General features: G+C 49.3%; 12 protein-coding genes across 12 annotated transcripts; 6 read left to right on the forward strand and 6 right to left on the reverse strand.

Annotated features, from left to right (window-relative positions):
* Nucleotides 1-385: 385 nt before the first annotated feature.
* On the reverse strand, nt 386-1396 carry LCP9604111_7087 (putative mitochondrial genome maintenance protein Mgm101; the record flags this gene model as incomplete). The annotated part of the gene is made up of 2 exons (XM_039075080.1): nt 386-659; nt 783-1396. 2 exons carry the CDS (start codon nt 1394-1396, stop codon nt 386-388), a joined length of 888 nt encoding a protein of 295 aa, XP_038926785.1.
* A 174-nt stretch (nt 1397-1570) lies between these two features.
* Nucleotides 1571-2059, reverse strand: LCP9604111_7088 (uncharacterized protein; the record flags this gene model as incomplete). Its single annotated transcript, XM_039075081.1, has 4 exons — nt 1571-1639; nt 1800-1864; nt 1914-1945; nt 1998-2059. 4 exons carry the CDS (start codon nt 2057-2059, stop codon nt 1571-1573), a joined length of 228 nt encoding a protein of 75 aa, XP_038926786.1.
* Nucleotides 2060-2159: 100 nt separating this feature from the next.
* LCP9604111_7089 (biotin--[acetyl-CoA-carboxylase] ligase BPL1) lies at nt 2160-4426 on the forward strand (the record flags this gene model as incomplete). Its single annotated transcript, XM_039075082.1, has 5 exons — nt 2160-2226; nt 2288-2924; nt 2975-3541; nt 3590-3861; nt 3918-4426. 5 exons carry the CDS (start codon nt 2160-2162, stop codon nt 4424-4426), a joined length of 2052 nt encoding a protein of 683 aa, XP_038926787.1.
* A 400-nt stretch (nt 4427-4826) lies between these two features.
* Nucleotides 4827-5555, reverse strand: LCP9604111_7090 (uncharacterized protein; the record flags this gene model as incomplete). The annotated part of the gene is made up of 1 exon (XM_039075084.1): nt 4827-5555. The coding sequence occupies one exon, from the start codon at nt 5553-5555 to the stop codon at nt 4827-4829; it is 729 nt and encodes a 242-aa protein (XP_038926788.1).
* An 888-nt stretch (nt 5556-6443) lies between these two features.
* LCP9604111_7091 (dienelactone hydrolase family protein) lies at nt 6444-7376 on the reverse strand (the record flags this gene model as incomplete). The annotated part of the gene is made up of 3 exons (XM_039075085.1): nt 6444-6954; nt 7008-7089; nt 7139-7376. 3 exons carry the CDS (start codon nt 7374-7376, stop codon nt 6444-6446), a joined length of 831 nt encoding a protein of 276 aa, XP_038926789.1.
* Nucleotides 7377-8681: 1305 nt separating this feature from the next.
* LCP9604111_7092 (uncharacterized protein) lies at nt 8682-9731 on the forward strand (the record flags this gene model as incomplete). The annotated part of the gene is made up of 3 exons (XM_039075086.1): nt 8682-8730; nt 8800-8953; nt 9008-9731. 3 exons carry the CDS (start codon nt 8682-8684, stop codon nt 9729-9731), a joined length of 927 nt encoding a protein of 308 aa, XP_038926790.1.
* An 80-nt stretch (nt 9732-9811) lies between these two features.
* On the reverse strand, nt 9812-11418 carry LCP9604111_7093 (aldehyde dehydrogenase ALDH; the record flags this gene model as incomplete). Its single annotated transcript, XM_039075087.1, has 3 exons — nt 9812-10995; nt 11044-11243; nt 11294-11418. The coding sequence occupies 3 exons, from the start codon at nt 11416-11418 to the stop codon at nt 9812-9814; spliced, it is 1509 nt and encodes a 502-aa protein (XP_038926791.1).
* Nucleotides 11419-13519: 2101 nt separating this feature from the next.
* On the forward strand, nt 13520-14223 carry LCP9604111_7094 (uncharacterized protein; the record flags this gene model as incomplete). The annotated part of the gene is made up of 3 exons (XM_039075088.1): nt 13520-13635; nt 13694-13875; nt 13955-14223. 3 exons carry the CDS (start codon nt 13520-13522, stop codon nt 14221-14223), a joined length of 567 nt encoding a protein of 188 aa, XP_038926792.1.
* Nucleotides 14224-16513: 2290 nt separating this feature from the next.
* On the forward strand, nt 16514-17404 carry LCP9604111_7095 (dihydrodipicolinate synthase family protein; the record flags this gene model as incomplete). The annotated part of the gene is made up of 1 exon (XM_039075089.1): nt 16514-17404. One exon carries the CDS (start codon nt 16514-16516, stop codon nt 17402-17404), a length of 891 nt encoding a protein of 296 aa, XP_038926793.1.
* A 162-nt stretch (nt 17405-17566) lies between these two features.
* Nucleotides 17567-19829, reverse strand: LCP9604111_7096 (Zn(II)2Cys6 transcription factor; the record flags this gene model as incomplete). The annotated part of the gene is made up of 3 exons (XM_039075090.1): nt 17567-18604; nt 18651-19552; nt 19604-19829. 3 exons carry the CDS (start codon nt 19827-19829, stop codon nt 17567-17569), a joined length of 2166 nt encoding a protein of 721 aa, XP_038926794.1.
* Nucleotides 19830-20650: 821 nt separating this feature from the next.
* Nucleotides 20651-22209, forward strand: LCP9604111_7097 (alpha-hydroxy acid oxidase; the record flags this gene model as incomplete). Its single annotated transcript, XM_039075091.1, has 9 exons — nt 20651-20744; nt 20804-20837; nt 20889-20991; nt 21054-21288; nt 21352-21504; nt 21568-21642; nt 21700-21953; nt 22006-22082; nt 22134-22209. 9 exons carry the CDS (start codon nt 20651-20653, stop codon nt 22207-22209), a joined length of 1101 nt encoding a protein of 366 aa, XP_038926795.1.
* A 660-nt stretch (nt 22210-22869) lies between these two features.
* Nucleotides 22870-23219, forward strand: LCP9604111_7098 (uncharacterized protein; the record flags this gene model as incomplete). Its single annotated transcript, XM_039075092.1, has 3 exons — nt 22870-23007; nt 23069-23121; nt 23174-23219. The coding sequence occupies 3 exons, from the start codon at nt 22870-22872 to the stop codon at nt 23217-23219; spliced, it is 237 nt and encodes a 78-aa protein (XP_038926796.1).
* Nucleotides 23220-23447: the final 228 nt, after the last annotated feature.

The raw sequence follows: 23447 nt of genomic DNA on the forward strand, positions 1-23447 counted from the left end.
TCCCCTTCGTGGTATGCGGCTATGAACCTATGCTGTCCTCGGTTTTTGGGCATCTAAAATCAAATCTACTTTCCTTTTTTCAGGACGATTCCGTTGGTGCTTGGATGGCCATGCTACATACCGATGCCTCTTACAACAGAGACAATAGGATAGGCAAGTGGCATTGGAACAGAAAAGAAAGGTGCTGGGACTATGCTTTATACCAAAAGAAAGCTGTGATATAATACTTAATAAGATTGAAACGCCCCAACGAAAATATCGAGCAGAGAAACAGATCATATTCCCATAACCTAACACATCGAATACAAAGTGATATAATACAAGTTTGACTACGGAGTAAGTCTAGGCAAAATAGAGCTAGCCACGTCCAATCCCATCTTCCAACCTATTTATTTCCAGTCTCCTTCCATGGATATCCAACAGGATCATCCTTCCGCGTCCAGATCTTGGTCTTCCTCTTATTAACCACATGCTCAACAAACACCTCGCGCGTGTACTTGGCCTTGTACTTTCGGATCCAGCGCGGGTCCCAAAGTTCACTCGCAATGCCTAGATCCTTGCAGCAGCGCACGAGCGCGTTCGATCGGCAGCCTTCTGTAGCGGTGGGGATACCGTCGGGGGAGAAATAGTCCTGTTCGCCGCGGGCGACGGAGACGAGGCTGGAGAGAAATGTTAGCTAGTGTTTAGGTTCTCTTGTTCCTTTCCCAATACAGCCTGGATGATGAAATCAAGACTGTAAAGCAGATTGCATGTAAACGAAAGGAAAATGTAAATGCGCTTACCGTCCATTACAAACAAGAGCATACTCCCTCGTCACCGTCTTGGGCGTAACGATACTCTCACTCCGCGGCACGAGACCCCACCCGCCAGGACCGAATGCGCGGTTGAGAATGCGTCGGTATTTGATCTCCGGCAGGTACAGGATACCATCGGGCTTGATCTCGACCTCGTCTGGCTCCGTCTCCGCCAGCAGGATATCGGCCGCTTCTTTGGGAAACGGCGCGGCAGACAGACCGTGGAAGGATCGCGTCCAGTCGATTCTCTCTTCGGCTGGGCGCTCAAGCTCGAGCGGTTTGTCTGATAGGCCTGTTTTGGAGATGTTTTCGGTTGTTGCGCGGCTGGGGGTTGCGCCTGGGAGGCGGGATGCGGGGACGCCTGTTGGGATGGGTGTTGAAGGTGATGGGGTGGGCTTTGCGGCGGGCGTTGCTGGTGTTGGTGTTGGTGCGGGTTTGGCGGTGTTCTGGTTTTTGGTGGTGTAGCTGATTGCTCTTCTGGTCATCGGGCTGGAGAACTGGCTGATTCTCATGTTAGGGGCTCTTGAAGAGCGCGAAGGTTGTGTCGCATTTTGAAAGGACTCGATTGCGCGCCAGGACCGGATACGAAGAGGAGCAGACATCGTGGCTTGTATTGTTGATAGCGGAAGGAGGATGGAGGTCTTGCGAAAAGCATATATGCAGTCACGTGATATGGATTTGATAGCTTCGTTCTGTCAATGTTGGGATAATCGGGTGAATATTGAGTGGAATAGATTGCAGGGACTATTTGAACATGGTATTATAGGTAGAGTACATTATGCGTCTTTGGTCTGTGTTCGCTGGTCGTTGCCCTGGCGCTTCCAGCACTCGCGGAAAGCTTCCATCTGTGTTGACTAGAGTCAGTATGATCTGGGTAATTGAAGCTATTTGCTATTCCTCCCATTCATTGGACTTTGGAAGTTGTATTATGGTTATTGCAGAACTAGCCCTCAATGGCTTTAGGTGGAATGATATATGTTCAGTTCGGTAGATTTGATAGCTCACCTCTTTTTTGCATTCGCGCCAGTCCTTCTTTGCGTAGTAACAGTCATTCATCTTATCCTGCTCAGCTAATATGTATTAGTTTAGCCTTTGTGACTCAAATTGAGTATAAGTTACTATGGCAGCCTGTGCTGAAAATCCGCTTATCCCTGCCATTGCAGTTAGCACCACGCAGACCAGAAACCTAATACAGGGCCTCACCAATCATCCGGCTCATCATCATCATCTGGGACAACAGTTGTCTTCTCCACGTTGTTCGACATGGCTGAGGTATAACAAGGAAAGTTGGAGAAAGGCGGTTGGCCTCGGCGGAAGATGGAGAACTATGCTTATCGCATGATCTGCCTTTACCACGAACCAACAATGGCAACGCCAACGGGCAACAACGCCAATTTCAGTGGCAAAAGGCTTAATGTCCTAGTCTATTCCGGTTCGCTCAATTTACTCAGTCTGGCAGCTTAACCGATTTCTAACTGATGACTTCTTGACAGGAAATGGAACCACCGTTGACTCAGTCCGTCACTGCCTCTACACCCTCCGCCGCCTGCTCGCTCACCGCTATGCCGTCATCCCTGTGACGGGCGATATGCTCCTTAATGAGCCATGGATGACTACGTGTGCTATGCTGGTCATGCCCGGCGGTGCGGATATGGGGTACTGTCGCACACTCAATGGTGTGGGGAATCGGCGCATCGCACAATTTGTCCGTAATGGCGGGCGGTACCTCGGCATGTGTGCTGGTGCCTACTACGGAAGCAAAAGGTGTGAGTTTGAGGTCGGCGATAAGACAATGGAGGTTGTTGGGGATCGCGAATTGGCTTTCTATCCGGGCATCTGTCGGGGCGGGGCATTCCCAGGCTTCGTTTACCACAGCGAGGCGGGAGCACGTGCTGTGGAAATCAAAGTGATCAAGGGAGCTTTGAACATTGGCACCGTGCCAACCAACTTCCGGTCGTACTATAATGGCGGCGGTGTGTTTGTTGATGCGCTGTCGCTCGCAGATAAAGGGGTAGAGATTCTTGCGAGCTATACTGAAAAATTGAATGTCGATGGAGGAGATGGTACGGCTGCTGTTGTCTACTGCAAATTCGGTGATGGAGCAGCAGTTTTAAGCGGACCTCATCCTGAGTATGTTTTGGATTTCAATTGGGAGGATTAAGTCACTGACTTGTGACTAGATTTGCGGCTGCTAATCTGGACCCGAAGGAGGGCGGTCCTGAATATGCGGACTTGGTGGCGGCTATCGCTGCCGATGACAAGGAACGAACGGACTTCTTGAAGGCTTGCCTGTCCAAGCTTGAACTTGAGGTCACACAGGACACGACAACAGTGCCTTCACTGTCATCCTTGCACATGTCTGGAATCGATGCCGATGGTCCCATGGATATTCTGTCGGGTCTTGGAGCTTCATTCACCCAAGAGGGTCATACTGAGTATCTCAAGGATGACTACGATACGTTCCGCATCGAACGCCCTGGAACATGGAATCTCGGTGAACTAGAAGAAGCACTCCCCGCAACATCCTCGGAGTCTAGCGATGGTATCATTGATTACCAGGCAATTATTAAGCGACTTGTGTTCCACGATGATATACCATCTTCGAAACTGACTCCATACTTCAACCACCATGCATTCTACTCCCACCTCCGCCAATACCAATCTGACTCCAAGGGAGACGCTACATCATTTGGCTCTAATATTCTATATGGAGAGGTAGTGACTAGCACGAACACACTTCTTGAAAAGTAAGCATTTGGTCAATATGGCATTTAATCGGCTCTAACAATTAGTAGGAACACGAAGCTGCTGCGTCAGTTGCCGCAGGGTTTTACGGCTACCGCTACAGCACAAATTGCCGGACGCGGACGCGGATCCAATGTCTGGGTCTCACCAGCAGGTTCTCTAATGTTTTCAACTGTGGTGCGACACCCAATGGACAAGATTCAGACAGCACCGGTTGTGTTCCTTCAGTACCTATCGGCCATGGCCGTAGTCCGGGGAATCAAGAACTACGCCAAAGGCTACGACAAGATCCCGATAAAACTGAAATGGCCGAATGATATTTGTACGTGCGGGTGGCTTGTTTTATTACTATGGGTTGTTACTGATAGATCTCTACAGATGCATTGGATCCAGATGACCCCGAACAGAAACGGTACACGAAGATCTGCGGCATTCTTATCAACTCCCATTTCATGTCAAACGAGTACATCTCCGTCGTCGGTGTTGGCCTCAATGCCACAAACGCCTCTCCGACAACCGCCTTGACCACCCTCGCCGCACGCTACGCGTCGCCGGGAGCTGCTGCCGCTTCACCTGTCATGCTTGAGAGGCTCCTGGCTCGTATTTTGACTACATTTGAAAGCTTGTATACCCGCTTCTTGCGCACAGGCTTCGATCGAGCCTTCGAGGCGATGTATTATGAAGACTGGCTGCACATGCACCAGATTGTCACGTTGGAGGAGGAGGGTGGTGCTCGCGCTCGCATTCAGGGTATTACGCGTGATTTTGGTCTTCTGCTAGCCGAGGAGTTGGGGTTCAATGATCGTCCGACGGGACGTGTGTGGCAGTTACAGAGTGATAGTAACAGCTTTGACTTCTTCCGTGGGCTGGTGAAGCGGAAGGTGTAGACCAAACCAAAACAGATAAATAGGTCGAGATATCCATGTCTATAACTACTAGTTCATACATGTGATTTTGCTCATCAATATCCCAAAGAATTAATTGTAGACCAACAGACTTAAGCGGGAACACCCTCGAAGATTGTCCCTAGGTATAACAATCACTTGCCGTGCGAGGGACCAGCCAGACAAAAGTCATGTTATCGTCGTCGGTGGCCGCGAATCATAGACTTTGTCCTTGTCCTTGAAATGAGAGGCCTCATCAATCGAAATGTTCGCGCTTATACATGACCTTCAATATAAGCCCTTTTCTCAAACAACTCCCCATTCAGATATGATGTGGCGATCTAATGTGTATGAAGACGTTATATATGCAGTCGGAAAAAAGTGCGTAGTATAGGATACAATGTCAAGGCCTCGACTCAGCCCATGAGACCCATCGTCGGATACACTCATCCACCCTCCTCAGCGACTCCTTCTCCGCCTCGACCTCAAACCACTCCCGATGCTCCTTCCCGCACTCGGGACATTGGCCTAAGTCCTGTATACGCTGAGCCGCTAGCTCAAGGTGAATGAGTCGTTCCACGCGATGCACATGCGGGACTTTCCTTCCCGGTACTAAAGATGCGCTATCCTGGCTAGGGTGGGATGGCGTGTAAGGATAGTAACGGATCAAGGTCAAGTCATATGAGCACTGTTTACTCCATTCAGCAAGCCGACGATGCACATTGCTCGTGCGTCCAATTTTCAGCCTAAGCGTTCCCGGCTTGGTTGATGTCGGGTTGGAGGTGAGAGCGTTCATGTCTTGTGCTGCACGGATTGCGTCGCTGACGCTGCGTGGCTGCGTGGGTGGGCGGAGGCTGTTGCTGCTTTGCGGGGCCTGCGGTAGTAGAGAAGATGCTATGTCTCGCGCTACCGCGGATTCAGCGCTCCGTTGTGTGGTAGTTGTCGGGGGTGTCAACCAGAACATGTAGATATAGCCTTCGTCATCGGCACTGGATATTGGTTTGGCCAGTTCTGCAATAAGAATGGATGCTGTCTGCGGGGGAACTGTAGACGGGATCCACGATGATAAGGGCCTGTCTGACAAAGATGGTGACACTTGCGCATGCTGCGGCCTTCCAGCTGTAGCGGGCATTGCGACATTTTGATTTGAAGAAGGCGGAACGCCATAAGCCGGGCGAGGCGGTCTCGGCTGAAATGAGGTCGGCTTGTCATCCTCGCCGCTGTCCTCTCCGATCTGAAAGCAGCAGCAAAATGTGTGTTTCCTCCGGCGACGCTTTTCACTAGGCCTACTTTGATATGTATGGGGAGGCTTTGGCTTCGAGGAGACTGGATCGTTTATCTGGAGCACACCCAGTCGATCCAATAATGTATCGATGCTTGTCCTTGTCTTAACTGGGGTGATGCCATTCGTAGGTGGATTCGCCGAAGTATCTTGATCTTTGTGCTGCCAGCAGTACAAAGATGCTGCATCTATAGCTTCTTGACGAGGATCCCTCTTTCGGGGGGTAGGAGCAGGTGATGGATTTGGAGATGCCAAAGAGCGGCGGCAGGGCCGACCTTGGGAAGTGATGCCTCTACATGTTGTCGCTGGGTTTCGAGAATCTGAGCGCGGAAGCAAAGATTCTGGAGTGTTTGGAATTTGAGGCATATATGAGATGAGATCAAGTGAAAGAATGGTATATGTTGTAGATTTCTGCGACGTGAACTTAAAATGAGAAAGAAACCATTAGGGAAAAGGAAAGGACACTAGGCTATGAATTGCGGTGAGCTTCCAAAATTCAGCCCAGAGGCTACATATTCTCCACTTGGACCACGTCAGTGGGACGCTGGGCAGCTGAGAATAGAATAGGAGACTTTTGTTGTTGTTTTTTTGGTGATCGGTTGCACCGCCACAGTAAGGCGGTGTTGTAAGTGGCTGTGCTCATGCTCATTGCCTCGGCATAATTGGACAAGTTGTACTTGATTGCTTTCATTCAGTTTCAATGATTGACCTGGATATAAAACTTCAATATGTCTTATGTTAATATCTTTCAAACCAGGCCAGTGCTTGATTCTCCGCTTCATCGGCCTGTCTACTGGCATCTTCCTGAAGGAAATCAGCCCTGACACAGAAGCCATGGCCAGCGCCCTCATAGACCACCACTTCACCCTTTCCAATACCGGACTCGCTGAGGAAGACCTGTTTGATCTGCTCAATGTGCGGAGGTTTCACGACCATATCTTTTTCTGCAAGCGCAAAGCTTACAGGGATTCTGATTTTCTCGATCTCGCCAGGAATCTCGAGAAAGCTCGGGTGGCCCGTAAATCCAGCATTAAGCAGTGGTTTTCCATTTGAAGCCGTGTCTGCTCCGGCAGCTAGATTGACGATATACTTTCCACCCCAGCAGAAACCAGCTCCGTAGATAGGAACCTCGGCACCTTCGTTCTCGCGTACGGACTTGAAGAAGTCCCTGATGATAGGCCATGTCACGCCGAACGTATTGTAGTACATGAAGGGCACCATTCCTGTCAGCATTGAGGCTAGATAGTATCTATAGCTTGGATTAGTAGAAAGCCCGACCTGGGCGGTGTTTTATCGACTTACGGCTTGATAAGCCAAGTTGTGAGTCCGCTGGTATTGAACAGCTCTTTTGTTGCAGACAGCATACTGACCGGGGCCGCATGTCCTGATATCATACTTAACGAGTTATCCTTAGGGATGACACTAGGACATACCGTTCATGAACTCAGGTAGATAAACGAGGTACTTCCCCTTTTCCGCGTAGTTATCGGCCAAGATTCGGTTGTTCACAAACTCCCACCCGAAGGCGTCAGGCACTATGATGATAATTCCCCGGTGAGGTACCTCATTTAGAGGTTTGGTCGTGTAGGCCTGTAAGCCATGGAGAGAGGTGATTTCACCACGGGGAATGCCTTGATGGATATCCCCACTAAAACAATTGGGACACGACATGTTGCGATGAGAGTTAACTAGGCTGATAATTGCAGGATGTGAAGTGCAAGAGACTCCAAGCACTTACAGATTACCCCTCTCGGCCCCCCGATCACACTAAACCGGATTAGGTCGGGGTTGATATAGATCATCAATACGAGATGACATTTCACCAAACATCAATGCTAGTGATCTCGGGGGCCTTAGGCCTCCGGATAGTCATAGCGGAGAGAAGTGACTAATTCCAATTTCCGAGGCCACGTAGTAATTAGAGTACAGGGGGAGAACATTAAACACTCTGCCCGCACGGAGTCTAGTACCTTCAGAACACTCTCTGTTCTTAGCATCTCGACAAGATTAGTACTAATAGGTCTCTCGATTGCTAGCACGCGAGCTAAAGGGCTTCAAATAACACGAGTAGCCGTATCTAGCGAATGGGGATTGGGTTGCTTGGCGAGAACCGGGTATGTACTTTGCTCTATCAGGTGGGGGCTTCCTATTTCAGCCGCTTTAATGAGGGCGCTTGGAGTCAGCTGACTCAGAGTAGATTTCAGTCCGCTCGGAGATAGTCACGTGATATATTAGTCACGCCATTGAGAGCCCCTGGGGCCCCGGGCCGTGTCCACGCGGATTCCTTAATTAGAGTTTGATCAGAGACATCTACTGACTCATAAGAAAACAGGGACTTACGCAGTGAAAATGAGACGAAGAAGCAAAAACGCACTCGATTTAGAAGGCAGATACACGCCTAGGAAGGTCTCTCAGTTTAAGAAGCTTCAGAATTGATCACTGGGCGGGTAGAAGCAAATGAAACCGGGTTTACGACCACGTACAAAACACTCCCCGGGGTGTGGAATATACAACATACAGATTGCCAGGACGAGAAAGAGAGACGTGTCCAGATCGATCTCATATTGAGTTTTATTTTAATCTAATAGCCTTTTAGTTGAGATAAATGCATTTGAATTCAATGGGGACCTAGGTATATTGAGACTGATTCGGCTCTCTGCATGTCTGTCTTTGGAAAAAAGAGGCGATTTTAGCGGAGATGCTTCTTGGAAAAGGTAAGCACTAGCTGTTTCAAGTCATTAGTTGAGGGGCCAACTAAGTAATTTACAATAGAAAAGCCGCACTAAGAAATCCTAACAAATTAGAGTTCTTCTGGTAGCGATCTCTGTACTATCGGAAGTGCTGCCTGCGGAATCTTTCGCATGAAATGTAAACCCGCAATACTATAAAGACGCCAGGGTCTCGTCTCCTGAACGAGAACTACCACCTTCTTAAGCCCTTCAATCACCTTTGCATCTTCTCCTAGCATCAGTCACCATGTCTCTCCCTCCTGCCGAAAAGCTCCCTCTTGCTCTCAGGAAGAATAGTCCGTATTTCATCATCACTCCCACCGTTGCTGAGGTACAAAAAAGCTGACTATACCTTGGCATCACAGTTCGCGACACGTATGAGTCTGCGAAAGAGACCATTGAAGCCAACATATCGAAATCACTCAGCGTCCCATGGACAATTGAAGTGAACCCTCTCGCATTATATCCTTACGCGGACTCGTCTTACGCCAAGGATGACATGGGTGCGATGATTGTGGAGTAAGCTCACACCTTCGTATCGGCACCAGTGGATAGTGCTGATCTTCTACATAGATACTTCAACAGTGCCGCGTCTCACCTGAACAACGTTGACGAGTTCGCAAAGACCGAGATCAACAAGTTGGCCCCCAACCATGTTCTGTCATTGGAAGTCGACAGCACGCTTGACCTTAAATACAACGGCGTTAATTTCAACGATGGCAACTTACGAATTGTCGTCACCCCGAAGGGGCTTGGTGTCAACATAGATTCTGCCCTAGAGAGCGACAATATGAAGCTAGGACTCAATGAAGCGGCTGCCAAAGCTGGCGGCCAGGACGACATCAGCTACATTGCTCGTGACAACATCGGCAAGAAATATGATCCAGTCATCACCAATGTGAAGAATCGGCTGGAGCAACTTTTCGGTCAACCATTTGAGCTTCTCCCGAACTTTGAAGACAACTTCGCCAAAGTGAAAAAGGAGAGTCAAGTCCCCGGCACAAAGCTGCCGGATAGTTGGGAAACAAACTTTGGCGCTACGGCTCTGGAGTACTTCGAGTCGCTAGCTACACATCTTGATTGGAACAACTTTGGCAAAGATGATTTGCTCAAAGAAGGATTCCTCGAGTCCGTCGACAAGGGCAAAGTCGCACTGCGTGTGGTGGACAAGCTTGAAGGGTCCAGCAACTACAATGAAGCCAAGATCGAGGATGGGGTGCTATATCTGCAGACCAAGGCAGATACTTGGGGTGTGAACACAAATCAAGCATCCCAGAAGATTGTGGATCTCCTGTAGGCACCACACAACAAATACATATCTAGCCCGAGCTTGGTAGAATTTATATTTATACTGTGCAATATACTTCATAATCTCTTTTATAGCTTAGTGCCCATGTTCACATGAACCGCCTTAGTCTGGCTATATGCCTCCAGACCCGCCTCTCCCAACTCGCGTCCAATACCACTCTGCTTCACACCACCGAAAGGAATGCGCGGATCACAGTCTTGGCTACTGTTAATCCAGACCATACCGGACTCAATCTCAGCGGCCACACGGTGAGCACGCTCCAAATCCCGCGTGAAGACAGACGCACCTAGGCCGTAAGTGCTATCGTTGGCCCGACGAATAGCCTCTTCCTCGGTATCAAAGGGGAAAATCACGACGACAGGACCAAAGACTTCTTCGCGGGCGATGCGCATGGAATCCGTTGCATTGACAATAACGGTAGGTTGAACAAAGTACCCATTCTTGATCTTCTCGTCAGTCGGCGTGTAGGCAGCACCGCCAGTGAGAATAGTAGCTCCTTCGCTCTTGGCGATTTCAAAGTAGGAGAGGATGCGCTCATATTGCGCGCGTGTCACCTGCGGCCCGTGGGAGACTGTCTCGTCCCACTGGTCTCCGATCTTCATACTCTCCACCGTCGCCTTGTAACTAGCAGTGAAGGCTTCGATGATATCGCGGTGGACGAAGATCCGCGAGGTGGCGGTACAGATCTCGCCCTTGTTGGACATGATACCGCCGTGCGACCACTTGACCGCCTGCTCCATATCCGCATCCGGGAAAACCAGCAACGGGGACTTGCCGCCTGTTTCGAGCGTGATGTTCTTGAGAGTGCCGGCGGCCATCTTCATAATCTCCCGGGCGGTTATTGTTGATCCTGTGAACGCGACCTTGTCGACCAATGGGTGCGAAACGAGCGCGGCGCCGGCCTCGCGCCCGTAGCCGTTGACGATGTTTACCACACCTGGGGGAAATCCGGCCTTTTTGATCAAAGTACCGAGAACGAGAGCGCTAAGAGGGGTCTGCTCGGCCGGCTTCAGAACAATCGTGTTTCCACATGCTAGTGCAGGGCCAAGCTTCCAGGTGGCCATTGAAAGGGGGTAGTTCCATGGAATGATCTGGCCAACTACTCCAATGGGCTGGCGGATTGTGTAGGCGAACTTTCGAGATGTCGTGGTGATGGTTTGACCAAAGGTCTTATCAGCCCAGCCGCTGTAATAGCGAATTGTTGAGATTGCCTCGGTGAGATCATCATTGAGGGCGACATGGTAGGGTTTTCCTGATTTGGATGAGCAAATTGACTTTTCTGAGTGATTTGCAGACATACCATTATCCCAAGCTTCAATGGACGCGAATAACTCTCTGCTCTCCTCCATCAGATCAGCGAGTCGGGCCATTAACTGCCCTCGCTCTGTCGCGGGAAGTAATTTCCATGAGGGGTGGACCAGCGCCGCTCTGGCAGCCTTCACGGCGCGGTCGACATCTTGGGCGCTTGCTGCTTGAACGGTGGCAATGGGTTTATCGGTACTTGAGAATAGTTAGTGATATGTACAACAGCGATTTCGATAATGACATACGCGGGGTCAAGAGATGTGATGGTCTGGCCTCCTGTAGCGGATACAGTTTCATTGTTAATGAATAGACCAGTGGGCTGTCTGTATTTGTGCCCGTTAGGCGTATATATATCAATGAAGAGGCTCATTTTGTGAGTTGAACAGTTTTCAGAGACTCCAACTCTCGAGGCGCGTGGGGTCTGATATAGTACATTTCTCCAATGAGGTTAAGCCCATTCAGGCAAGTCCTTCCGATATACTCTCCGCGGATGTTCGAGGTTAGTGGATCCGAGATTAAATGATAGAATAGTTAACTATCGTCAATTTATCTTAATCGTAGTATTTTCCATTATCTAATTATTCCACAGCCATCTCTCATGTCAGATCAGGGAGTCATGTTTAGCCCTAATGCGCCACTCGGAGCTTATATTTTCTCTCGGCTCTGTTTGGCTGAATATGTATGTCGCGAGACTAATTCTAATTCGATACGCTTTGGATATGAGGTTAATACAATCAAAGAAAACAAACTAACAAGCTCAATATAACTGAAAAGTGACAAATATATTGTTCTGCTGCCCAAATATGATATAGCCGGCTGTTGATCTCTCGTCTCTGGAGTGCTTCGTACGTACGCTGCTCTTGCTGTCACGGGATCGGCTTGCCATCTTGAGGGTGTATGGGAGATGTTGGTGTTGAGTGCGCACCGCCACGGATTTGCAACAATATGGACTAACAGCCCTCATCGCTTCCTATTTGGGGGCTCTGGTTCTTCGCGCCGTGTCGGTCCCAGGCCATTTAGGAGGGCGCGGAGCCAATAGCTGTTCTAGTTCATGTATAGTGCTAATTGACTGCACGGTTCAGTCTCCTCAGTCGCGGACAACTAGCCCTCAATGGCTCATTTAGTTCGGAGACACTGCAGCTTGCGATCGGTCTGTATATAATAGTAGGCAAGGTAGTTTGATCAGTTCGTACGTTGTGCTGGTGCTTTTTGATCTACCCGACTTGTTAGGGTGTAGCTAAAACCCGTCTTCGTGGTCAAGAGTGCAGTAGAAGGCAAGGATGGCATATAGTGGCTCAATATGTCGTGGTGTACCATTCCACCCTAGATCATCAATTCGCTTGAAGACCACCGTGTGAGCTCTACCGGGCAAATAACTATATCCGGTTGCAACATCTTCCAAATGTGCGTCGTGGGTCAGACCAGATTGCGGGTGGTGTGGATGCAGTTCGTTCGCGGATAGCACTGTATCATAAGCTGGCAGCATTTCAGATCTTTCTCAGTGTCCGAGACAGCGGAGCGCAGAAATTGACGACTGAAGTTTGGGCGGGTCGTTGCCACTAGCGACAATGTGATGCCAGTGAACGTATCTGTGAGACTCTCCAATGGAACAAGGGCACTAACATTGCCCTTGGTTGTGTCACTAAGTCCAATTCCAAGTTCCAGGGCCTGGATCTGTTAGCCGTTCTGAAACCGCGACAAAATGGGTGAGGTACTGGAGCAGCATGAGAATGCCCGCTTTGAACATAGGAGCGTTCGTGTACACGTCTTCAAGAAAGTCACGGATGGATACATTCCGGAATATCAATAGAGGGTCCAGCACACCAGATAGACAGTCAGCCTGTCTTGACCTTCTTCAATGTGTATGTATCCACAGGTACTATTCATCCAAGCTGGCACCGAAAAGGAAGGAACGACATGCAAAACTCTAAAAAAAAAGAGTAACCAAACATATACGAAAGCAAACGCCTTGATCTTCTGTGCATTTTCTAGATTAAAGCTAGGCAGACCTCACTACTATAGAGATGAGGTTAAAATAAGGTCGCCTGTCAAATATCTCCTCACCAGTTATAGTTGAACAGTGAGGATCAAACACGACGATATACAGATTCTGATTGGTCAGGATTCTACAATTCGCTTAATTTCTAGGCTACCATGGTTCATTTAGCATAGCTTGACTGTTTGATCAGAACAGCTTCAATCTACTCTCATTGATCCTTCAACCTGTAATGAGTTCTATCTCGATTAGAACTGGAATTTCGAAAATTCAACATCTACTTGCAATGCGGAAGCCTCAAGATTTCTAAAAAATCGCCTATAACTGGAAGGATCAATAATTTCAGCTTGGAATCACTTCAAACTTAATCAAAGTTACGTGATCTACGTGCCTGCCTGTAGGTATATAAGTAGAGCCCCCTCCCCCCGCGTGCGCGTAATGTAAGTCTGTAAGTCTATAAGTCATGAATTCCAAAATGGCAAGCAATAGCACACAGAACGAAACTCCTGCCTGGCTGAATTCCGTGTTCCCTGGCGCTTATGGCCTCATTGGCCTAGTTGTTGTCGTGGCCCTGGTCTTCTGGGCCATTCGGTACGTGCAGCCTGTTTTGATCGTATTGGTCCGTCATGCTAATGAGATATATGTCCAGCTTTTTGGCCCTAGAGGCCAGACTTAGCGACCCCCAACGGGCGCTAACAGATCATTTCATCCGGCAAGTTGCCGAAATCAGAAAGGCCAAGGCCGCAAGCAAAATGGAGGAGAAGAAGGAGAAGACCGAGGAGAAGGATGAGAGGAAAAAGCGGTGGGCGGACTGGTTGCTGAAGCCGTTCGGTTAGCATACCCCAGAAGTACTTTTTGGAAGCATAGGTGTTGGGAAGGATGTATACTAACCAAGAGTGTCCGTCCCTAGGCCTTCTTGAGATTTCCTTCTCCACCAATGCCATGCTCCGGCGCCTCGGCAGCAGCAGCAACAGAAAGACCGACCACCCCGTTTTATACGTCATTGTGGAGGAGTTTGGTGCTTCTACGGCGGAAGCGGAAGCCGAGCTTGAAGACGTCGACTGCGATGGCATTGTGATCCGATGGGTGCGTGTCCCGCGCGGGTACCGTCTCCCGCCCAAGTCCAAGAAGGCTAGCACGTTGGCCGAAGTTGTCGGTGCCCTCCAGGGCAGAAAATAAATCTTTGATCGTCTTGTCTCTACCACCTACCCCGGAACCGGCCGGGATGGTGGATTCGCTCATCCTTTCCTCACGCAGGCCGTAACCCCCTGCTGTTACTTATTGTATATACATGTCGCTTGCCATGTTGGCTTGTTTGGGCCCTTGTTGGACCTCGTTGGACCTTTTTGGCCCCTTTTGGCCCGTCCTTGTTTGTTCTGGATTTTGGATTGTTTGTTTGTCCTCGGGTGTTTTGGAGTTTGTTTTTCTTTATTTATACCCTGGCGTTGGTGTTGGCGGTTGTGCTGTTTGTTCTGTTCTGTTATCGTTATTGAAATATTATTTATTGGATCCCTCTATGTTGTTGGACCAAAACGATCCTGATCATATCTTGATCCTCTCTCCATTGTAGATCTGCATGCTCACGATACTTGTGATGAGGAAAAAGGATGGGGCGGCAGAAACGCTACCCGTAAGCGGTCAGCCGACTCACATATCTGACAGCCAATCAGCACGTAGGATTTAACGGGCACTCACAAGTATGTAATCAACCTCCAGGGCTTCCAAGGTTGGAACCTTCAGAAAACCTTCTACGCAACTAATCCATTTTAGGAGGGTGATCACACTATGACTCAGGGATACCTATTAATGAGGATCGTTTTTCTATGCTTTCTTCAATCTTCTCCTGGTCCTGATGCTCATATTCTACAAGTTTACTCCCAAAGTACTTTCCAAGGCTTTCTTATCTTTTTCTCGTGCTAAGCTTTCCACCCACGATCATGGAGCTTTTCTTCTATTTTCTCAAACGCGGAGCAGTAGATTTCTACCGGCAAATATTCGCCGATATGCTTCTTGCCGAGCACGCTCTGCGCGAACTATCGCAGCGTGAGGAATCGCTACATCATAGAGCCATGGCCTTACAAAAGACCGTAGCTATCGAGTCTGATCGACTCCAGCCTGACAAGACCACCCCTGTCGAGTCTACCAGGGCCGAGCTTGAAAATACGAATCAACAGCTTAAAGAGATCCAACTGCAATATTCAAGAAAGGAGTATGCCCTTTACCGAGCGACCTCTGGGCTTCCACCGTACTTTAAAGAACTTTATGATAACTTAAGGCGTGATCCTAACTGGTTTATGCGAGAAGAACTAGTTCAGGATTGTTCGGATCGGGGCGGCTGTTGCAGCCGGGAATGTGGATGCTGCGCACAGAGGTATATGTTTCAAAGGAAGAAAGGCAGAGGTCATTGCACCACAGAGTGCCAGTGCTGTATCGGCTTTCGTGGCTTCGAGTTTCCAGAAGAAGATAAAGAAGAGATTAGAAGAGACTTCAAAGCTAGGGTTGAACTCGAGGACTTGGCGTACTTTATGAAGCTGACAAGGTGGTCTTTTTGCCCGATAAAGCGCCAAAGGCTTTCAAAACAAAAGCTCCGGTGGCATCGAATTTTCACCGGTTCCACCGATGAGAAAGAGTCATGAGGATGGCCGTACTTTGCTTGAATGTCGCTACTTTGCTTGAATGTCGCTACTTTGCTAGAGAATGATCTGCTAGGGGAATAGATTCTTTTGACTAGTTACGTAGATAAAGTTGATGGTGTCACAGATTAGCCAGCTATTACAGAAGAAAATGCGAAAACATTGCTTCATTCTGGCAGTAATATGTTGCTCAAATAGTCCGAGTGTTCAGGTAGAGATTGCGCACATGCTCTTTCCCCCGTGGGTGTGCATGATGGACTTGAAGGCCTCGCAGCTTTCATTCTCGTCGTACAATGAGATAATGCGGATTACATATCTTTTTGCGAAGACGCATAGCGTCCGCCTGGTAAGAATCGGAGCCTTGGGTGTTCTGAAGCTAGCAAGACGTAATCATGGCAAGCAGTTCCAGAGGGGAGGGGGAGTAGTGCTGGACTATTCTGTCTGCCATGAGTTGTAGTAGCCCACTGGATACGGAGTACGAGGGAAGAAGATGTCGACCAGAAATGACGCACTTCCGTACGTTCCTTACCTCTGGTGTTGTATTAGTAGACGAATTAGTCTTATATAGGATTCCGATGAATAGCAGGGAATTAGAGCTAGAATAGAAAGAAGCCTTCATCCCGATGATAGTAATGCATCCTAAATAGGAAAATTTGACCCAACAAGGCAAGTCACTCCTCTACAGCTCGGAATGAGTAGAATCATGAATATGGAAACGGTAAGAGATTCCAGCAAAATCCAAGTATATCTAGATTATGACCACTTCCAATTCAACCATCCTCATTATCTTTCCCAACCAAATCATCTCTTCCTCTATACCTCTACAAACCTCCAAAATGGCCTCCCTCGGCGGAATAATGGTGGCCCTAATCACCCCCTTCACAGACGACAAGACCGCAATCGATCCAAGCCGCCTACAAGCACACATCGAGCACTTGATCACAGCCGGCGTGCACGGTCTCGTTCCAGGCGGCAGCACCGGCGAATTCACCACACTGACAGTCGCCGAGCGCAAGCAACTAACCGAGCTCTGTGTGAAGTTCGCCGCAGGCCGAGTGCCCGTCATCGCCGGCACAGGCAGCCTCTCCTCGGCCGAGGCAGTCGAGCTCTCCGTACACGCCGCGCAAGCCGGCGCCGCGGCGACCATGGTCGTGCCCCCGTTCTACGACCCCGTCAACCTGGAACAGCTGCACGAGCTGCTGTCCGAGATCCACACGGCCTCGGGCCTGCCTATCGTCTACTATAATATCCCTTCTGCGTCTGGGATCACCCTCTCCCCTGCGGAGATCGCTGGTCTGTCCAAGGTCGGCGTCAAGTACCTCAAGGATACCTCTGGTAATGCGCCCGCGCTGACGGAGCTGATCTTCGGTCTGTCGGATCAGATTGTCTCGTTTAATGGGTGGGATACTTTGACTTTCTATGGTCTTGCGGCTGGCGCGCCCGGTGGTATCTGGGGTGCGGCGAATATTATCCCCGAGTTGGCGGTTGAGCTTTATGAGGCGGTTTCCGTGAAGGGGGATTTGAAGCGCGGGCGGGAGATTTGGGCGAAGGCTTGGCCTATTTGCAAGTTCTTGGAGTCTCATAACTATGCGGCTGCTGTTAAGACTGGTGTTGAGTTGATTGGGCAGCCTACTGGGGGCTTGCGCAAGCCTTTTGCTCTTCTCAATCCGAAGTTGACGGCGGAACTTAAGCAGTTGTTGCAGAATGCTGGAGTTAAGACTGTTTAGTATTCTGTTCTGGATTAAGATGATTGAATGTCGGAATGAGAATGTCACACTTACTATCCACTCAATTTATTGAATATACAACATTGGAATCTTCTTCGTTGCGTCGTAAAAGTGCATAATAGAGATCGCAGAACATAAAAAAGATGAGAATAGCCACCTGGATCAGCAAAACAATGGCCATATCTGTCCTTGCTTCACAGTATCAACCCACGATGGCATCGATTCACCCCGGTTCGCGGTCAGATGCTCATCCTGCTTGCACCACACTTCAGTGATAATATTTCTGGCCGTTCCAAAAGCGGCAAAGCCACATATTGAGCTCGCCCTATCTAACATGATCATAATCGCCTCCCGCCTTGCGGTTGACATTGCCTCACATCCTGCAATGAACAACGGCCACGCCGTTCCGGGCCCAGTGGGATCATCTTGCGTCAATGTCGCACTGCACGCTTGAAGCGCTGTGATAACACTATCAACATGACCCTGCAGAGCCGCAGGGTGGGTTTGTCGAATTCGTCTGTAAAAGAAAATTACGAGAGCTGCATTCAATGCCTCCACCATGTGACCGTGCGATTTTGAATCGGCGTGGAGTTCCAGGATTCCGGCTCTTGTTCGGCCTAGGCTGAAAGAGCAGATCATGTTTTCCAGGCGCGTGCTACGTCGCTGTAGTGTTTCCCATGCTTCGAGGTTCATGGTCTGACCTGCCTCACGGGCAATACGGAATATCTCCAAAACGTTGGCTAGTCTTGTTGTTTGCGAGACAAGGCTAAGCCATGTTTCGGTGATGCCATAAATTTGCTTGTATAATGTTTCAGGGTAACTCCGTGAGTCCTGGAGATGAATGTCATAAAGTCCCGAAGCTTGGTCCTTGGGTTCATCGATATTCAGATCACTATCTGAGTTTTGTGTCTCGAGGCGGAGGAAATCGTCCAGCCGAGGATTTGGCTCAGTGCTCCCCATTTCTGAACTCGGTGAGGATCGTGATTGAAACCGAGAACCAAGTGCTTCAAATGAGGAGGGAGAGAGGTTATAGTCATGTAGAACAAATGTGCTCTCGCCGACTATTCTTAGCCAGGTGTAGACATGATGCAAAAGCCGTGCCTTTTTGGAAATCCGGGTCTTTGAAAGTCCTCGAAGACGTAGTAGCCGCTCTGCATCAATCATAAAACACCGGGCGTGTTGTTGTTGGCCGGACATGATCTGTGAAAGTCAGAGTCATTCAATTGAGGTCAAATTGAAAACCCACGGTGTACTGTATGAGAATGAATGCAGCCATCAGCTGGTCTTTATATTTTGCTTTCTTCAAACCCTGGGTTTCTGAATGCAGAGAGGTTTGCATATGGTCCTTGGCTTGCAGATACGCCTGGGTGGCAACCTTCCACCAATACCCAGGCGGCTTTGTCGATATTGCCGCGGGGTTTAAAACAAGGTGAATAGCAGAGCAGGCGAGCAAGCCATACAAATTTGCAAGTTTGGCATGACTGATCCTTTCAGTCCCAAGAAAGGTCGAGTCACTGTATGTAACCACCGCTGCCGGCACGTTCAAAATCTTCCAAGGCGACTTTTGCCGACAGGGAATGGCCATTATGTGTGGAATGACAATATCCTGGAAATGTCTAAGCAGGCACGGAGCATCTTTCAGTGCATCTATATCAGTAGAAATAAGCTCAGCTGGTGCGTATTGTGTTGTGAAAGTCTGCAGCTCATTGGTGTGATTTAAGTCAACGGGCAGTCCCATCTCGTGGCTCATATCAAATGATAAATCATTCGGCGTACTCAAAGCACCGTTTGCTGCAAACTCCGTCTGGCCTAGGTCAAAGCTCAACAGATCAGACCAATGGAGGAAGTCATCAATATGAGACAGGGAATCAAGTGGACTAGGCTCTTGCAGTTCCTCAGGAGCCATAGTTTCGGCCTCAACTGCAAAATTTATATCAGACTTCACGGGCTCAATTTCATGCACCAGTTCTTGTGGCTTTTGTGGTGCCGAAGAAAAATCAAGAACCGCAAAGGGTCCAATGACAATGTCACCGTCGAGCGACCGTTCAGGGTCTCGCAGTCTCGAGTCCACTTCTGCCAATGATGCGTCAATAGAGCCTGATATAAGATCGGATCCAAGCGCAGTGCTCATAGAAACTCTAGATTGCTCTAAAACATGTTAATAACACTAATTTGTTCCATACTGTCAAGGCCATGTACCTGAATAAAGATACCGGCGAGTCCCACGAGTACTCTCAGCCTCCTCGCCGCTATCAGTGCGCATCCACAGTACCTGATCGGAATATCCCTCGCATTTCACACCCAAGGCCCGGCAGGTACGACAAACGGGCCGTTTCTGGTCGCATTTGACATGCCGGCGTCTGCAGGTGCTGCATCCTCCTAGCGCATGGGATCGGCGAGGTCTTGGTCGTTTAGATGTCACCATTTTTGAAGACTTGATATATATATTCAATTAAAAGAGCTTATTGCGGATTCATTTCCATATTAGAGGTTGGGAAGTCGAAGTTATGGCCAACCCCGCCAATATCGGAAGCGCCTTCCTAGATGGGATCTCTTATCGGGCTATCTCCTCGGAGTCAACTGCTCTTGTCTTTCTTTTGACAACAATTCCATTCCAATCAGATCATCTCGTTGTTTGCCATAAAACATCAGTGGGACGGCCAAATCAGATTGGGCCGGTCAAGTTGGGAATACAGCTGTCAACCCGTTTGTTTCGCACCTGCAGTGGATGATGTCGTGGACTTGGTATACACGTTGAGATCAGAAGTGGCCGTCCAAAACACACACAAGGCTCGCTCTAGATACCAAGAACACAGTGTCCTGAGCCGTATAAGCAACTCTGACTCTCTTTTTGTAGAGCCTTTCCTTACCAGACTTGAACCCAGCACGTTTGACAGCCCATGCGCAATCTCCTCGACGCTCTTGTATGAATGGCGCTGATGTCGGTTGTATAAGTCGTTGGCATTTGGTAAAAGATCTGTGCGACTGAACATTGACCCATGACATTGTCTGAGGAATGTCAATTCGGCAAGCGACTCCGATGATCGTCCGTGATAGGAAACCAACTCAGAAAGCACTCTATACCAAAGAGAAACACCTTATGCACATCTCAATCCGGAAAAGGGATGACCTCGGAAGGGGAGAGACCATCGGGAATCCTTCATATTTGAACTGTGCCGTCGTCGCCTTGCTCTATCCATTCTTCTTATCCAAATTCTATAACCACATCCTAATACATACGGTACAATGGCTCACCGCGGGGAAACCCTTCACAAAGATGTATGCTGCATTGCCGACCTGAAGCAAATGGGGAGCAGTCGGCTGTCTCCGATGGTCAGAGGTGAGTACCAATGAATAGTTTCCGACGTTGGTTCATTGTGCCAGTGCTGATGTCGATAGACTACTACAACGGAGGAGCCATGGATCTAATCACGTATGGAACCTCGAAGCGCAGACCCGGTCCATCTCCCTGACGTATGTCTAGTCTGAACGAGAACGAAGCAGCCTACGACCGCTACAAGATCCGCCCCCGGATCTTAATCAACGTCGATAAAATCGACACAACCGCCGAAATCCTCGGCAGCAAGGTATGTTATATTCCACTTCAACAGAAACGAAAACACCAGTGCCAACTCCGACAATCAAACAGGTCTCACTCCCATTCGGCTTCAGCCCCGCTGCATCAATGAAACTCGCGCACCCAGACGGCGAGCTCGCGACCTCGCGCGCAGCCGCAAAATACGGTCTCTGCATGGGCCTGTCCTCATACTCGAATTATCCACTCGAGGATGTTGCCGCTCAGGGCACCGGCAATCCGTATGTGATGCAGATGTGTGTACTGCGGGATCGGGCGATTACGGTGCAGTTGCTAGAGCGGGCGGAGAGTATGTATCTTGGATGCTTTTTTTCATGGTTGACTACATAGACCGTACTAATATCCTTTTCAGAGGCGGGGTACAAGGCATTATTCCTGTCGGTTGATGTACCCGTGTTAGGCAAGCGCATCAATGAATACCGGAATGAGTATACTATCCCGGACGATATGTCGTGGCCGAATGTGCTTAGCCACGGAGGGGATCACTCGGATCGTACCGAGTATGGTATGTATTGCGAAGCTGATGTGGAGTTATTGTGAGGGATAGGTAAATGCTGATGTTATGCAGACCCCAGTTTGGACTGGGATAACACGATTCCTTGGTTGAGACAGCATACATCTCTGAAGATCTGGCTTAAGGGTGGTATGTTTGCGTGGAGTGATCAAGTAAAGGGGCTCGCAGTTCACTGACTATTGGCAGTAACGTCTCCCGAAGATATAGAACTGGCCATCAAATATGGCATTGACGGTGTTGTCATTTCGAACCACGGTGGCCGGCAACTAGACGGCATGCCGTCGACGGTGGATGCATTGCGGGCCTGTGCCCCGGTAGCCAAGGACCGAATGCCGATTGCGGTGGATGGGGGCATCCGACGCGGCTCGGATATCTTCAAGGCGCTGGCATTGGGGGCTAGCTTCTGTTTTATAGGAAGGATCCCGATCTGGGGGTTGGCTGTATGTGTTTGTTTGTTTGTTTGTTAATTGTTCTGTTTGCTGACCCATACAGTATAACGGACAAGAAGGCGTTGAATTGGCGATTCGGATTCTCCGCCAAGAACTGAGGATCACCATGGCATTAGCCGGGTAAGTGATTATTGGTCTGGTATCAAATTAATAAAAATTAATCGGAAGCAGGTGCCGAACGATCAGCGAAATCCAAAAATGCTATCTTTCTGTTTTGCAGCCGGACGGAATCTTCTCGAAACTGTGATACAACTGCGATACTCGGTATTTTTCTCTATTTTGAGGCTTTTATCATACACCTCCCTTTGATATGCGCAATGAGGTCATGTGCTGCATCCTCAGGGCTTGGTATGTCAGCTGTCACGATACGAGTACTTGTTCCATACAAGCCGTGTGCCAAGCCCTTGGCAACCCGACAGGGCTGAAGGCGACTTTGCCAGCGTTTTCCTGGAGAACGAGGCTGTGCAGGCCATACGTGTGCCTTGTAGCCTACATAGCCACAGTTAGTGGAATAAAACAAGGGGAAACATGGAGTCGCGACGTATGTTGTATGTTGTAGAGTCTAGACACCGAGTCTACTCCCGGGGCTTGTCCTGACTCCTAAGCCTCACCGCACAGGCAACACCGTTATTCGTTCCTATACTTAGTAACGTGTCCACGGATTGTACACCGTAACCTCATAGTGCGTAAGCGTGTCCTTAATCTCCACGGGCGCTAGTTCGTTGTTTCAATTTTCGCCGATCCTCCACATTATTGGAAAACTACATATAGCGTCCTTTTCTCGCTTTTCTCTTTTTCTCTTTTCTATCTCTACCTCTGTATACCTTCACTCTGAATACACGCTACCTCCAACGTACAACCATACAACATATTCATACCCATACATATACATACCACCAATACAAACATGTTCAACTTCAACTTCTTCAAGTCCGCCCCGGCCAACGAGCCCACCGCTGAAAGCTGGAATCCCAACACCATCACCATGCAGCCCACCAGCCCTGCTCCCCCTTCAGCCAACCAAAACGTCGTCTCTGAACAGCCTGTATGTTGATATCCCATAACTAAACAAGCCCATCCCAAAACATAAACTAATATCGCCTTAGACCAGCCAAGAACAAATGCAGCTGCGCGGTGGTGGCGGTCTCTGCTGCGGATTGTACGTTTCTCTTCTATCCCTACTAATAAAACTCCAAACTAACTTAACCCAGCTGCGCCGGTCTCGCTTGCTTCGAGTGCTGTGAGATTTGCTGCTAGACGATGGAATAAGATGAGATCGGGATGTGGCCGCCGATGCGCTCGTGCGACAACAATGTTGATGGACTCGGCCTTGTTGGGTCCTTAAGCGCGTGGCCTCGGCGGTCTTTGATGTGATGCGATGCGATTTGATGCGATTTGATTTGATGGCCGGGGGGGGGGGGGGGGGGGGGGGGGGGGGGGGGGGGGGGGGGGGGGGGGGGGGGGGGGGGGGGTGGGGGGGGCGTG

The sequence above is a fragment of the Penicillium roqueforti genome (assembly GCF_015533775.1).
Source record: "Penicillium roqueforti strain LCP96 04111 chromosome Unknown scaffold_21, whole genome shotgun sequence".
NCBI lineage: Eukaryota > Fungi > Ascomycota > Eurotiomycetes > Eurotiales > Aspergillaceae > Penicillium > Penicillium roqueforti.